The sequence below is a fragment of the Schistocerca cancellata genome, chromosome 2, assembly GCF_023864275.1.
Source record: "Schistocerca cancellata isolate TAMUIC-IGC-003103 chromosome 2, iqSchCanc2.1, whole genome shotgun sequence".
Taxonomy (NCBI): domain Eukaryota; kingdom Metazoa; phylum Arthropoda; class Insecta; order Orthoptera; family Acrididae; genus Schistocerca; species Schistocerca cancellata.
The window spans coordinates 946,227,066-946,242,023 of NC_064627.1; the positions used below are offsets into that span (position 1 = coordinate 946,227,066).

General features: G+C 43.9%; 1 protein-coding gene across 1 annotated transcript in view; it reads left to right on the forward strand.

The window, feature by feature from the left end:
- LOC126160040 (G-protein coupled receptor Mth-like) overlaps positions 1 to 14,958 on the forward strand; it is a 653,909-nt gene that overhangs the window by 176,461 nt on the left and 462,490 nt on the right. Inside the window, exon 2 of the mRNA XM_049916850.1 lies at positions 12,018 to 12,362. Coding sequence (XP_049772807.1) covers positions 12,018 to 12,362 — 345 coding nt within the window. The remainder of the gene's footprint in view (positions 1 to 12,017; positions 12,363 to 14,958) is intronic.

Here is a 14,958-nt window from a genome sequence, read left to right on the forward strand (position 1 = left end):
TAGTACAAGCTCTGCAGATGATGAAGAAATTGATGAAATGTATGATGAGATAAAAGAAATTATTCAGGTAGTGAAGGGAGACGAAAATTTAATAGTCATGGGTGACTGGTATTCGAGAGTAGGAAAAGGGAGAGAAGGAAACATAGGTAAATATGGATTGTGGGTAAGAAATGAAAGAGGAAGCCGCTTGGTAGAATTTTGCACAGAGCATAACTTAATCATAGCTAACACTTCGTTCAAGAATCATGAAATAAGGTTGTATACAATGAAGAATCCTGCAGATACTAGAAGATATCAGATAGATTATATAATGGTAAGACAGAGATTTAGGAACCAGGTTTTAAATCGTAAGACATTTCCAGGGGCAGATGTAGACTCTGACCACAATCTATTGGTTATGAACTGAAGATTAAAACTGAAGAAACTGCAAAAAGGTGGGAATTTAAGGAGATGGGACCTGGATAAACTGACTAAACCAGAGGTTGTACAGAGTTTCAGGGAGAGCATAAGGGAACAATTGACAGGAATAGGGGAAAGAAATATAGTAGAAGAAGAATGGGTAGCTCTGAGGGATGAAGTAATGAAGGCAGCAGATGATCAAGTAGGTAAAAAGACGAGGGCTAGTAGAAATCCTTGGGTAACAGAAGAAATATTGAATGTAATTGATGAAAGGAGAAAATATAAAAATGCAGTAAATGAAGCAGGCAAAAAGGAATACAAACGTCTCAAAAATGAGATCGACAGGAAGTGCAAAATGGCTAAGCAGGGATGGCTCGAGGACAAATGTAAGGATGTAGAGGCTTATCTCACTAGGGGTAATATAGATACTGCCTACAGGAAAATTAAAGAGACTTTTGGAGAAAAGAGAACCACTTGTATGAATATCAAGAGCTCAGATGGAAACCCAGTTCTAAGCAAAGAAGGGAAAGCAGAAAGGTGGAAGGAGTATATAGAGGGTCTATACGAGGGCGATGTACTTGAGGACAATATTATGGAAATGGAAGAGGATGTAGATGAAGATGAAATGGGAGATACGATACTGCGTGAAGAGTTTGACAAAGCACTGTAAGACCTGATTCGAAACAAGGCCACGGGAGTAGACAACATTCCATTAGAACTACTGACAGCCTTGGGAGAGCCAGTCCTGACAAAACTCTACCATTTGGTGAGCAAGATGTATGAGACAGGCGAAATTCCCTCAGACTTCAAGAAGAATATAATAATTCCAATCCCAAAGAAAGCAGGTGTTGACAGATGTGAAAATTACCGAACTATCAGTTTAATAAGTTGCAGCTGCAAAATACTAATGCGAATTCTTTACAGACGAATGGAAAAACTGGTAGAAGCCGACCTCGGGGAAGATCAGATTGGGTTGCGTAGAAATGTTGGAACACGTGAGGCAATACTGACCTTACGACTTATCTTAGAAGAAAGATTAAGGAAAGCCAAACCTACATTTCTAGCATTTGTATACTTACAGATGGCTTTTGTCAATGTTGACTGTAATACTCTCTTTCAAATTCTGAAGGTGGCAGGGGTAAAATACAGGGATCGAAAAGCTATTTACAATTTGTACAGAAACCAGATGGCAGTTAGAAGAGTCGAGAGGCATGAAAGGGAAGCAGTGGTTGGGAACGGAGTGAGACAGGGTTGTAACCTCTCCCCGATGTTATTCAATCTGTATATTGAGCAAGCAGTAAAGGAAACAAAAGAAAAATTCGGAGTAGGTATTAAAATCCATGGAGAAGAAATAAAAACTTTGAGGTTCGCCGATGACATTGTAATTCTGTCAGACACAGCAAAGGACTTGGAAGAGCAGTTGAACGGAATGGACAGTGTCTTGAAAGGAGAATATTATATGAACACCAAGAAAAGCAAAACGAGGATAATGGAATGTAGTCGAATTAAGTCGGGCTATGCTGAGGGAATTAGATTAGGATATGAGACACTTAAAGTAGTAAAGGAGTTTTGCTGTTTGGGAAGCAAAATAACTGGTGATGGTCGAAGTAGAGAGGAAATAAAATTTAGCCTGGCAATGGCAAGGAAAGCGTTTCTGAAGAAGAGAAGTTTGTTAACATCGAGTATAGATTTATAAGTGTCAGGAAGTCGTTTCTGAAAGTATTTGTATGGAGTGTAGCCATGTATGGAAGTGAAACATGGGCGATAAATAGTTTGAACAAGAAGAGGATAGAAGCTTTTGAAATGTGGTGCTACAGAAGAATGCTGAAGATTGGATGGATAGATAGCATAACTTACAAGGAGGTATTGAATAGAATTGGGGAGGAGTTTGTGGCACAACTTGACAAGAAGAAGGGACCGGTTGATAGGACATGTTCTGAGGCATCAAGGGATCACAAATTTAGCTTTGGAGGGCAGCGTGGAGGGTAAAAATCGTAGAGGGAGACCAAGAGATGAATATACTAAGCAGATTCAGAAGGATGTAGGTTGCAGTAAGTACTGGGAGGTGAAGAAGCTTGCACAGGATAGAGTAGCATGGAGAGCTGCAGCAAACCAGTCTCAGGACTGAAGACACAACAACAACACGTAAAATCGGCCAGATATTAGAAACAGTGTCCAACAAGATTCATCCGACTTTCTTCTATTGATCCATACTCCAGCACTTCGGCACCACATTTTCCTGTAACGGGCATTTGCATCACTGATGAGTGGTTTTGGAATTCCAGCACGCCGTGTAATTCCCAGCTGATCTAGCTGTCTTCTTGTGGACTTGGAGCTGACAGGGTTTGTGAGTGCGACGTGCAGCTCTGTTGTGACTTTTGCAGCTGTCGTCTCTTATTTCCCGTCTCAATGACTGCCTGCCACGATTACTCAACACGCCCTTTTGTGACTCAGAGGATGATGTTTTCGCTTTCCCTGTACGTAGTATAACTCTCCGATACGGCAAGCCTTGATACACTAAATACTCCGGATATCTGTGTTACGGTAGCACCCACCATATGAACACCAACAATTTGCCCACGTTCTAACACTTACGTCACACATAATGCACCCACTTGTACACAGAGCACTGTCCTGACAGCTGCTGACACAACGTATTGAGACCACGGCACAGTTGCCATTCGTGTCCAAATACAACAACGCAACCTGCAGGCTTGGTGTCCATATTTTTGTACATTCTTTGTAGATACAATGTCCACGGAGTACATGGCCCAACACCTCAGATGACGGCTCCATCTATACCCTGGTCCCACGGCAAGAAGCTCGTTATTCAAGATATTCAGAGAAAACTCCGTATTATGGGGGAGTCCTCATCTATCTGGCCCTAGAGATTCGGCTCAGTTGTGCAGTGTGCCCGCTCTGACTCGGCCAGCTATATTGGACATGCTGTGTAAACTTTTTATGTAATTTATCTATGTATAGAATACTGAATATTCTTTTTCAAGAACTCTCCCCTCATTTGACGTGTCCTTGAGATATCGAACTCGTTGAGCAATACTCACTGTTGTGTAGCCCTCGAGTATGAACAGTGTCGTTAAACAAAACTTTAACGTTGGTGCAATGCTGAATGTTAAATAATGAAAATGATTCTAATTAAATTCCAACAGAAACTAATTGCGTACTCAGTGAAAACCATCTCACTTAATTCACTACTGAAGTACGTTATGGAAGTTACGCAGTGTGAAGTGAAATGTCTGACTACAAACATCAGCAAAAAAAAGATACTACTCAACGCACAGGAACGTTTACTGTTCGTTGTAAATTAATCTCGTTACTTAGTACATCAGAAAATTCTGACTACGTCCTATTGGCTCTCAAGAATGCAAATTGAGATCTGCCCTGAAAGAAAACTAACTTTCCTCTTGTTTATGGTCCTGAGTAATGACGTTCTCGAAAGCAAAATGAAACCAGTAAATGCAGCAGCTAAGAAAATATAATCTACTCACTACCAAATTTTTCTTTGCTTGTCAGAAACAATTTGTGGTTGCGTATGGCGTAAGGTGCAATGCACACACAACAAGGTCGTTATAACTCTATTAGTAATTATGAAAGAGGGTTTTACTTTGAAGAAAAGCGTTCTTGAAAAAATTAAACTCTGATTACTGCAAAAAAAAAAGACTCTAAAAGTTACGAAATTCAGTCATTTATAAAAAATTACAGACATTTAAACCAACTGCATTATTTATGACATAACAAAAACAAGTAGAGAAAATTAACACTAATCATGAATATTATTGTATCTAAGGAACAAAGATTTTCTTCAATTAAAAGTTCTGACAAACAAATACTTCATTAAGTTACCTTACATTAGGGAGTGGGATGCACTCCACGACTGTCATATAATTATCAAAATTGTAAGAAACAGTAATCAGTCGTCGTTTCCGTTCTAGCTTTATTATAGCAGATCCAGATTTCGGCTAGTAACTGGTCATTATCAGTGCTAAGAATACAAGAAGTACGTAGTCAGAGCATAGTACACAAAACGTACAATTCATGACATAGCCTAAATCGCTTGTACATTAAATTACATACCAGTATTTCAGCGTTGCTATACGTGCTCTAGTACGTCTACAGCTGTTGTTCACACTCTCGTCGCAGCTCATGAAAGACTACCGTGTAATGAAGATAGATTTGCAGAGAACACATCGGTTGGCTGTGTGGCTCCCTCTATATGAGCTACCGTAATACATAACATTGACGACAAAGCAATTACGGTCTCTAATATAATTTACAAGTTGCATAGGAATAAAATAAAATGAAATACAAGAAAGATTATTGTCGTTGCTGTACTGACTTACTGTCACATTTAATAGTCAACATTAGAAGATATAAAAATGCAAAATTCACTCCTTTGAGCTAATTATCTTGTACATCTTTAAAAGCTTAGGTAAAATGATATCCTTCAAAATTTCAAAAAATATAAATTTTATTAGATACCTTAAATCTTTTATTATGAAGGTTAAGTATAAGTAGCTCGTATAGAGGGCGCCATACTGTCAACCGATGTGTTCTCAGCAAGTTCTTCATTACGAAGTAGTCTTTAATGAGCAGCGACAAAATCCTGAACAACAGGTGTAGACTTAGGGTCCACTAGAACATGTATAGCAACTCCGAAATACTGGTATGTAATTTAATGCAAAAGGTGATAAAGGCTATGTCATGTCTTGTAATTTTTGTTTACTATGCTCTGGCTATGTACTTCTTGTATTCTTAGCGTTGAGAAGGACTAGTTACTAGTCGCCCTGATTGTTGCTTTTTACCAATTTAAAACATTTAATTCCAGCACGTGCATGGTTACTTTGAAATATCCCTCCAAAAATCTTCTCCATCCATGAAGTCAAGAAAATGTCTTTACAAACAAGTTTTCATCTCCGTAACAAAGTATTCCATGTAATTTCTCCCAGATTCACAAATATGAAACTTCCTGTAAAACTCAGCTGCTCGCTACTGTGCCTCTAATAAGAATGGCCTAGGGCTGTACAACCGGCTGGCGATCAAGCGCATCTCAGATTACATTAAACACTAATGATCTTATCAAAGCGATAGAGTATACTTAGAGAGGCTGTGAAACGTTGTTCAATGCACGCTGTGGTACCACAATGCACTATTATCCGCCATAGTTTCGGAAGACATTGTGTGCGAGTGTCTAAAACGAGGAAGTACCGCAGCGTGCAACTGGGGTTCGGAAATAGGTCACATGGCGCCAGTTGGTTGCTGCGTGGTGCGATCTTTCTATTGCCCGGCAGATTTACGAAAGCACTGTTGAGGATTCGATGGCAGCTAAATATTTGTGACAAACAAGACAATAAATACGGTTGCTGCTCGTTTCGTTCGCAGCAATTCAAGCGCGAAATATTCTGCAAAAGTGGTCAAATATTTGTGACAAGAAAGATTATTATTGTCATTGCTGATTGTTTCAGTCGGAGCAGCATCTTTCGTTTTTTAATCGGATGAAGTCAGGAAATCGAAGAAACTCATTCATAATAGAGCACGCTCTTATATCTAGATAACATTGAACGCTGCAGAATATAATTCTGTTACGAATAAGAAAGTCCCAGAGTGTGTTACAAACGTGAATAGGAAAAAATAAACATGTAGCAAGACGCGAAAGTCCCTCCGTCGGTCGGCCAATGTGGCCGAGCGGTTCTAGGCTCTAGGCGCTTCAGTCTGAAACCGTGCGAGTGCTACGGTTGCAGGTTCGAATCCTGCCTCGGGCATGGCTGTGTGTGATGTCCTTAGGTTAGTTAGGTTTAAGTAGTTTCTAGGTCTATGGGACTGATGACCTCAAATGTTAAGTCCCATAGTGCTCAGAGCCATTTGAACCATTTTCCTTCCGTCGGCTCCCCTCTTGTACGTTTCTATTCTCATGACCACAGCAATCGGACACAGTTTCGAACATTATTATCGTTCTTCTTAGAAGCGCCTAGGGACTTTTACACTTGATGTATCGTTTAATGACATTTAATTGTAACAAACCGCACCTAGAGTGACGTGTTTGTGAAAAGTCTTCAGTGCACCGTTTCCCTGAAACAGCGTACTGTCATAACATGCAAGTTATAATACGGAAACAACGAAATACGATTAATCCTGTTGTAGCCGGAATAGAATCCTAGTGGGTGTGGGTGGCGCTGGTTTGAGATACATCACTAGAAAAATTTATTAAAATCCGACTGTTAGCACATTCCAAGTACTTCTGAACACTTTACTTGCTATCATAAGTGAATTTTCATTCAGAAATTAACTTGCTTCTTCAGCACAATTAAAACACTGGAGTAAGCCGAACACAAATGACCATAACTTCAATCACGCTTCAGCAACTAGCAAATAACCTGTTTCACTTATCTAGACATTTACTCAAATGGAATATACATAAAGCTCCAATAACTCCAAAACGGGTATGCTACGTTTCTCTGTTTCGCTACCAAAAATCTTCGTCAGGAACTTTATATTCATTCAGATTCCCCAGAAACTTAAATAATTGTCAGTACAACTGAAACATTTAGAACAGAGAGCACTTCCTTCACATTTATTTAAAGCAATAACTCCCGGACCTTGTCGTCCAACAAACGCACTTACTTCTTTCCCATACTGAAGTCACAAGAATTCAGGTAACGGGCACGATTCATGACAACAGACTAATTCAGATCGTACTTAGCATAGTCAAGAAAGCAACGGACTGTCACCCATAAGCGAAGAACAAATAACCAGATATATATCTACTGACAGGAAAATTGTGAATCGGTCATAAGCCACCCACAATTTTAAACAGGAAACTTGCCAATGAATATTTGTCAAGCATTTAGCGTATGGTGTCAGCGAACACAATTACAAGCGCTTCCTAGCTCACATTCAACGCTCTGTGGGCTCAAAATATAAAACACATAAACACAACTCGTTATACTAAATTAAACCAGTTATAGAAATGGTTCAAATGGTTCAAATGGCTCTGAGCACTATGGGACTCAACTGCTGAGGTCATTAGTCCCCTAGAACTTAGAACTAGTTAAACCTAACTAACCTAAGAACATCACAAACATCCATGCCCGAGGCAGGATTCGAACCTGCGACCGTAGCGGTCTTGCGGTTCCAGACTGCAGCGCCTTTAACCGCACGGCCACTTCGGCCGGCTATAGAAATGGAAATGAGCGTTTGGCGTCATTGGCCGGGAGGCCCCTTGCGGGGCAGGTCCTGCCGCCTTGGTGCAGGTCTTATTACATTCGACGCCACAGTGGGCGACCTGCGCGCCGGATGGGGGTGAAATGATGATGAAGACAACACAACACCCATTACCTTAGCGGAGAAAATCTCCGACACAGCCGGGAAGCAAACCCGGGCGAGTAGGACGGCAATCCGTCACGCTGATCACTCAGCTATCGGGGCGGACAACCAGTTATAAGAAAATGACAAGTAAACATACATGAATACCACGCGCCCAGACTGACATCTTGCCTTGTATTTATTCAGTTTCTCATGCCACATGTAAATGCAGAAATGCCACAAACTCCACAATTCCTATTCCACATCTCGTTACAACTCACAGTCTCTCCTTTACTCCAGTCTGTTGTCCGCTAATACTGACCGAAAGCGCGGTGAAGATCCCGCCACGGCACCACTACTGTGTACCACGACAAACACATCCTCTCCGCTCGGTGGTCATAACTCCAAGAGGCCCCTTCCTGTTCTCGCCGAGCTCCACTGCGACGCCCTCGTTCAGGCGCGGATGGCGCGGACTCGTGCAGCAGAGGGGCGATGCAATAGTCGCCAGCCGCTGCGGAAATGTAAGCGCATTCTCAAAAGTATTTCTACTATCATACTCATCATTTAAAGTCGTTAAGACAGTACCAGCAGGTTTTATTTAATTGCAATCTTTTATTTATAAATTTATATGTTACATTCATAATTCGCAATTGCCAAGTGACAGAAACCTTCGACCATTCGATTCATGTGTGTATTCTTATCGCATACTGTAGACTCGGCAGTTGATGTGTTGGCAAATGTGCCAACACTTTGTAGATAGAGGAGGCCGAAATGCACGCTATAATCTAAGGCAGACGGGCGTGAGGTCTGGAACAGGATACGTAATGAATGCTATAAAGAGAAGTACGTAGCTGCTAAAATACTTAACTTTTAATCCATCATTTGTATACAGCGTTGATGATACAAGTGAGACTCTCGATAGAAATGGTTAATGGCGCCTTGCTAGGTCGTAGCCATGGCGGTGACACCACAGCAGTATTTGGCTGTAATGCGGCAACTACGTATCCCGGCCCCTAGAAATCGAAACCGCGAAAACTTTTAATATTTCAGCTCTGAGTCAGAGGGTGCGTAGTTGATAGAAAGCCCGCAGCCTCTACGTCCATGTTACCGGAACTAAGTGATGTCAGTTCACCGTCTAAGTGAGATGCTAAAAACTACTTACATGCTCTATCTAGCTCAAATACTCTTCTCGCCTTCTTGACTGATTTCAAAAAATGGTTGAAATGGCTCTGAGCACTATTGGACTTACATCTGAGGTCATCAGTCCTCTAGAACTTAGAACTACTGAAACCTAACTAACCTAAGGACATCACACACATCCATGCCGGAGGCACGATTCGAACCTGCGACCGTACAGTCGCGCGGTTCCGGACTGAAGCGCCTACATCCGCTCGGCCAACGCGCCCGGCTTCTTGATTGATTTATTAACTTTCGTAACCATAGTTGCTACAATGAAATCATGATCGCTATTCCTCGTTCCTATACTGACACTGTTTATAAGGTTCGACCTATTCGTAGCTACAATAGACCTTATGATATTTCCATTGCGTGTGGGGTGCCGAGCTACCTGCTCAAGAGAGCTTTCAGAAAACGTGTTCAATAGTATTTCGCACTACTGTCTGTCTGAACCCCCCCCCCCCCCCCCCCCAGGCACCAAATGAATCCATAGGCGTACCAGTATACTGATCGTGATCGGGCCAAATATCTCACGAAATAAGCGTCAAATGAAAATACTACAAAGAACGAAACTTGCCTAGCTTGAAGGGGGAGACCAGATGGCGCTACGGTTGGGCCGCTAGATGGCGCTGCCATAAGTCAGACGGATATCAGCTGCGTTTTTTTAAATAGGAACCCCCGTTTTTTATTACATATTCGTGTAATACGTAAGGAAATATGAATGTTGTAGTTGGACCACATGTGGCTGAACACTTCCTGTTCCCTTAAATAACGTAACTATCCGGCAAACGGACCGGACGCTTGGATGATGTCGTCCAGGATACCGAGCAGCATATATAGCACACGCCCGTTGGGCATTTTGATCACAATAGCCATACATCAACACGATATCGACCTTTTCCGCAATTGGTAAACGGTCCATTTTGACACGGGTAATGTATCACGAAGCAAATACCGTCCTCACTGACGGTGTAACACCCCACCCATCACTTAGCTGGGTTTGGGGCGTGTTCACCCCAACTAATTGATTAAGAGATCAACAGAGAGTGCAAAACTGCCGCAATATCGGATAACGCAAGAAAGTAATATTGCCCTGTGACTCCTGATTGAACTGCAGTGGCAGTGTTGACATTAAATTATTCAGAATTGATCACTTTTAATTAAAAAGGGGTGCACATTGATGTTATATTCAGCTATTGAACACCAGATGCAAATGTTGAACATAAAATTAATTAAGAAAATGACTTGGGATTTCAACTACTTGATTGAAAACAGATGCAGTCGATTAGCACAAATTTATTTTAACTCCCGACCTTCAATCATCACATTACAAGATTCTCCTGTCAGGCAGTGGTAATAAATTGCGTTTGCGTGGAGTAAATCGCGATAACTCAAAAGTAATTCCTATCGACTGACCCAGGCGTAATGCGAAGTGCGAGAAGAATTCTACAATACCCGGCCCATGAAACCCTCGTGGAATCTTTGCCGACGTGATCCAACAAATTAATCAGTGCCCGGAGCGGGCACAATATCACCGAATACAGTGTGGCGGTGCGGCGTCGTTGTGTGGATATCGGCCGACCTTGTGGTGCTGCAAGGCTGCGCTCGACTATTCACTCCTAGCTACCTTGCTCAGTACATAGCTGAAACAAAACTTTCTATCTCCAAGCTCAATCGTTCCATTTGCTAAGTCCTAAACTGCAGAGATGCTCACTCTTTCTCAGGCAAGCTGAGTAAAGAACGCCACGTCCGCACTCTAGGCAAGCTGGGAATGGAAGACCTCTACAGAGACTTCTCACAGTCCGCTCTTGGCCTCGGTTTCCCCTCCAGCAAAATCACTTACGCCAATTGCAGCGCAAGTCGCGTTAATTATGCGTCGCTTCCCAGCGCCGACCAATGCCTGCTCTGGGAAGTGAACAAATTCCCGCAAAATTTCCCTTCCTCTCAACTTCTGTTATTTAGCTCCTCCCAGGCCACCCATCGAGATTAGCGTCTGCACAAACACCAATTTTTCCGGAATTCTGACTCCCAGGAGAGTACTTCAAATTCCTCGGTCCTATGTTCCCGTTGGAGGCCAGCGTATTTCATTCTGTCGCTCTTCACCTGATTTACTTCAGACTCTGCGGACCGTGAATTCAGCATGAAGTTGCTATAGTCACGAACGCACATATTTTGACCTCTGTTGACCGCTCCACCATAGCTTTGCGTGGCTTTCTCGCATCTTTTCCTGAAAACGCGACGACGGACATTTATCAACAGGCGTACAAGTTCTCCGTCTGCTTCCCAGCACACCAGCATGGGGTCGGGGTCAACCACCCATGCTGTCACTCATCTTAAGGCGGCAGGAGGCGGCGCTGCGTTACCGCTTTCTCAGAGCTCGAGCCGCCCTAAGCTGCCTCTTGTCGCCTCCCTTCGCCGATCCCCAGCCGGCTACAGTCAACTCTAAATCCTTCCCTGGGGTAAACTAGCGTCCAGTAAATCGACTCGTTTCCACAAAGTTTTCATGTCATGTGAATTACTTTAAAACCATCACCCGACATTAATTATTCCAATACGTCCGTACTATACCCTCTACAAAATGCATTGTGCCTTGTCAGTCATTTTGTTCAGCCCTACTGTTCGCTCAACGTGAGTTAGGTGATCTTTAATGACTTCATGTAAGGGGCATAGTTCTTTCCATCTTACAATGGAATGTTACGTGATACCACATACTTATACATTTGTGACTATTACAGCTCCATCTATCACAAAGTGAAAAAAGTGGTCCAACTAAAACATTCATATTTCTTTACGTACTACACGAATATATAATAAAAAATGGGGGTTCCTATTTCAAAAGAAACGCAGTTGATATCCGTTTGACCTATGGCAGCGCCATCTAGCGGGCCAAGAATAGCGCCATCTGGTTTCCCCCTTCAAGCTACACAAGTTTCGCCCTTTGTAGTTTTTTCGTTTGATGCTTATTTCGTGAGATATTTGGTCCGGTCACTATCAATGGACCACCCTGTATACCCTCTCGCTCCTCACCACCTACCCTTTTACAAAACGAAACCCGCAAGCCGCGGCAGGTGAGTCTATCTCAGAGGCCGGCACCAGGTATCTGAGGAGTGGCGCCCGTGTTGCAGATGGCCAACAAGGAGTGCCTGCCGAGCACGCGCGGGCTGCCGCTGGCGGAGAACCTGAGCCTGCCGCAGGGGGCGCAGTCGGGGGGCGTGGCGCTGGTGGCGGCCGGGCTGTCGTGCATCAAGTACCCGCTGCAGCCGGACCGCCTGCCGCACAGCGACGGCCGCCGGCTGGAGCGCGACGACGCGGCGCCGGGCCGCCTCGCGCTCGCCGTGCCCGCCGTCGGCGAGCGGCACGTGCTCGGCCGCTACTGCCTCGAGTTCGTCGACATGCCGCCCAAGATGCAGGGCGTCTACGCCTTCGTCTGCTTTCCCGACACCGTCGACGAGGTCACCCTCAAGCACAAGGTACGCCTTCTAAAAGTATTTCTCTATTATGTAACTGGGTAACCAATTTTGATTCTAGTCAATTGTCAGGATTACTGCAAGGGCATTTGATTCTAAAGCATAATGTCAGGATGAAAAACACTAAATAAATTACTTTTTCTCTCTTAGCAACATGTGGGCAGGGCGCGTTCTTCCTTGTCTCGGGTATGAGGTAGAATGAAACAGCATTTTTACATTTTTCTTTTATTGAAAGATTTGTACAATGTATGCGAAGACAGTAACTTGTTCTAGAAAGAACAATTACTGTTTATGACCGTGCAGCTTTTCCCTGGAATAAATGACTAACTGAAAACCTCAGCTGGCGACAGGTGTTGTTGATATACCTCGATGCGGACAGCTGAAAATGTGTCCCCGACCGGGGGACTCGACCCCAGGATCTCCTGCTTACATGGCAGCTTGCACGCTTCCCGTGAGACTCACATTCCCAACTGTCCACAATTCTACATATGTATTGTACCTTATAGACATTTGCCCAACCACTCACTACTAGCGCACGCTTTGGCGATTCCCGTAAGAGTTTGGGCAACCTGTGCCTATTCGCACAGACGAAGGTCAATGGCTGGGTAGCCTTTAACTATATATACGAAGACAGTAACTTATTCTCGAAAGAACAATTACTGTTGTTGCAGGAGATCCCGGGTTCGAGTCCCAGTCGGGGCACACATTTTCAGATGTCCACATCGAGGTATATCAACACCTCTCGGCAGCTGAGGTTTTCAGTTAGTCATCATTTATTCCAGGGAAAAGCTGCACGTTCATCAACAGTAATTGTTCTTTCGAGAACAAGTTACTGTCTTCGTATTTATAGTTAAAGGCTACCCAGCCCTTGACCTGCGTCTGTGCTAATGCGCACAGGTTGCCCAAACTCTTACGGGAATCGCCAAAGCGTGCGCGAGTAATGAGTGGGTGGTCAAATGTCTATAAGGTACAATACGTATGTAGAATTGTGGACGGTTGGGAATGTGAGTCTCACGGGAAGTGTGCAAGGGATAAGTCCCTGCAGTCGCGCTATTCATCTGTGTCCTCGGTGGCTCAGATGGACAGAGCGTCTGCCATGTAAGCAGGACATCCCGGGTTCGAGTCCTGGTCGGGGCACACATTTTCAGCTGTCCGCATCGAGGTATATCAACAACACCTGTCGGCAGCTGAGGTTTCCAGTTAGTCATCATTTGTACAATGGTTTCCTTAGTGAATTGTTCTGGATGGGAGAGCGGCAGCTGTGTCGTTTGCGAAGCCTTCTGCTGCGTGAGCGGCTGCGTCTGATTACGCCTGGTGGTGTGTATCTCGTGTCACTGTTTCGCCCAGTTGACTGGAGACGCGCATCGTGAGGTGGCCCCTTTAATTATTGAGAACGAAGTCGTGAATCGGATAGTGATACCCTGGATGTGGCGTCCCAGTGTTTCTCTTCTCTATGCGGCCGCGCGTGTCAGTGTTGTGCATCGGGCAGCGGAGCGGCGCGGCGGGGGAAAGCCAGTGTCCCGGACTCGAACAACGGACTCCATCTTGCCAGTCCTCGGCTGTCAGAATCTTCGTCACCAGCTCACAGGTGACTGCTGATGTGAGGCCGTCTCCTTCCCGTCCTCACGAGTCACACGGGTATCAGTCTTCAAATACCTTCTAGCTTCTGTCTTCTGGTGGTGAGGCTGCTGCTTGCAATTCCATTACAGCGGCAGACTCGGTGCTTTTGTGTATGATGTAGCCTCTTCCTGCGTGACGGTCTTCAGCACCGACTGAACTGTACTGGAACTGAACTCGAACCGAAACTGAACTGAAAACTACTGTTGGGCCCACTGCGTCTCACGTATTTATTTACTTCAGTTCACTGGACGTGAACGACTTCGTGGTCATTGCCTCTTCTGTCACGTTGAAAAGCTTCTCGAAGAATCTTCTTAATGTCGGTCATTGGCTCTTGGAATGTAGGTGAGGGCCTTTGATCACATGTGACAATTGAGAAACACGTGAGCCGGTCGGGCGATGCCCTGACGGCTGAATCGATAGCTTCCGTTTACGTGGGGAGGGCGATGACTTCTCCTGAATGTGCTGACTTGTAAGTGCCGGCCGTTGCCACTGCTGCTCTGCCCGCTGTTTGCCAGTGAGTAACTCTTCTAAACTATGTAAATAAATTATACACAACTGCAACCAGTCACTTTTTCATTAATAATGCTTTATTACATTAACCGGTTTTCGAACCCTTTCAGGTTCATCTTCAGATGATTTCGGCAGAATCCGGGAAGTTACATCATTACTGGTAGTAGCATAATGCTGGGTGCTGGTTCTATGGCAGAAAGATGGGTCACACTTCAATGTATCGCCATGACTATACCTTATCTTTCGATATCGATGTAAATTTAGTTTTTACTTACTGCGACAGTATAGGCGGCTTTTTTCGTATCTGTCTGCCTCCATTTTGATGTCCAGAACACTTTCACACGAACTATATTAGTTCACACTTTAACAGTGACACTTTACCAGCATCCAGCAAGCGCTTTACAACTGTTACTTATAACAAAGATCTTGACAGAGAGATATGGCATAAGCCTACTTTGTAGAGAGATGT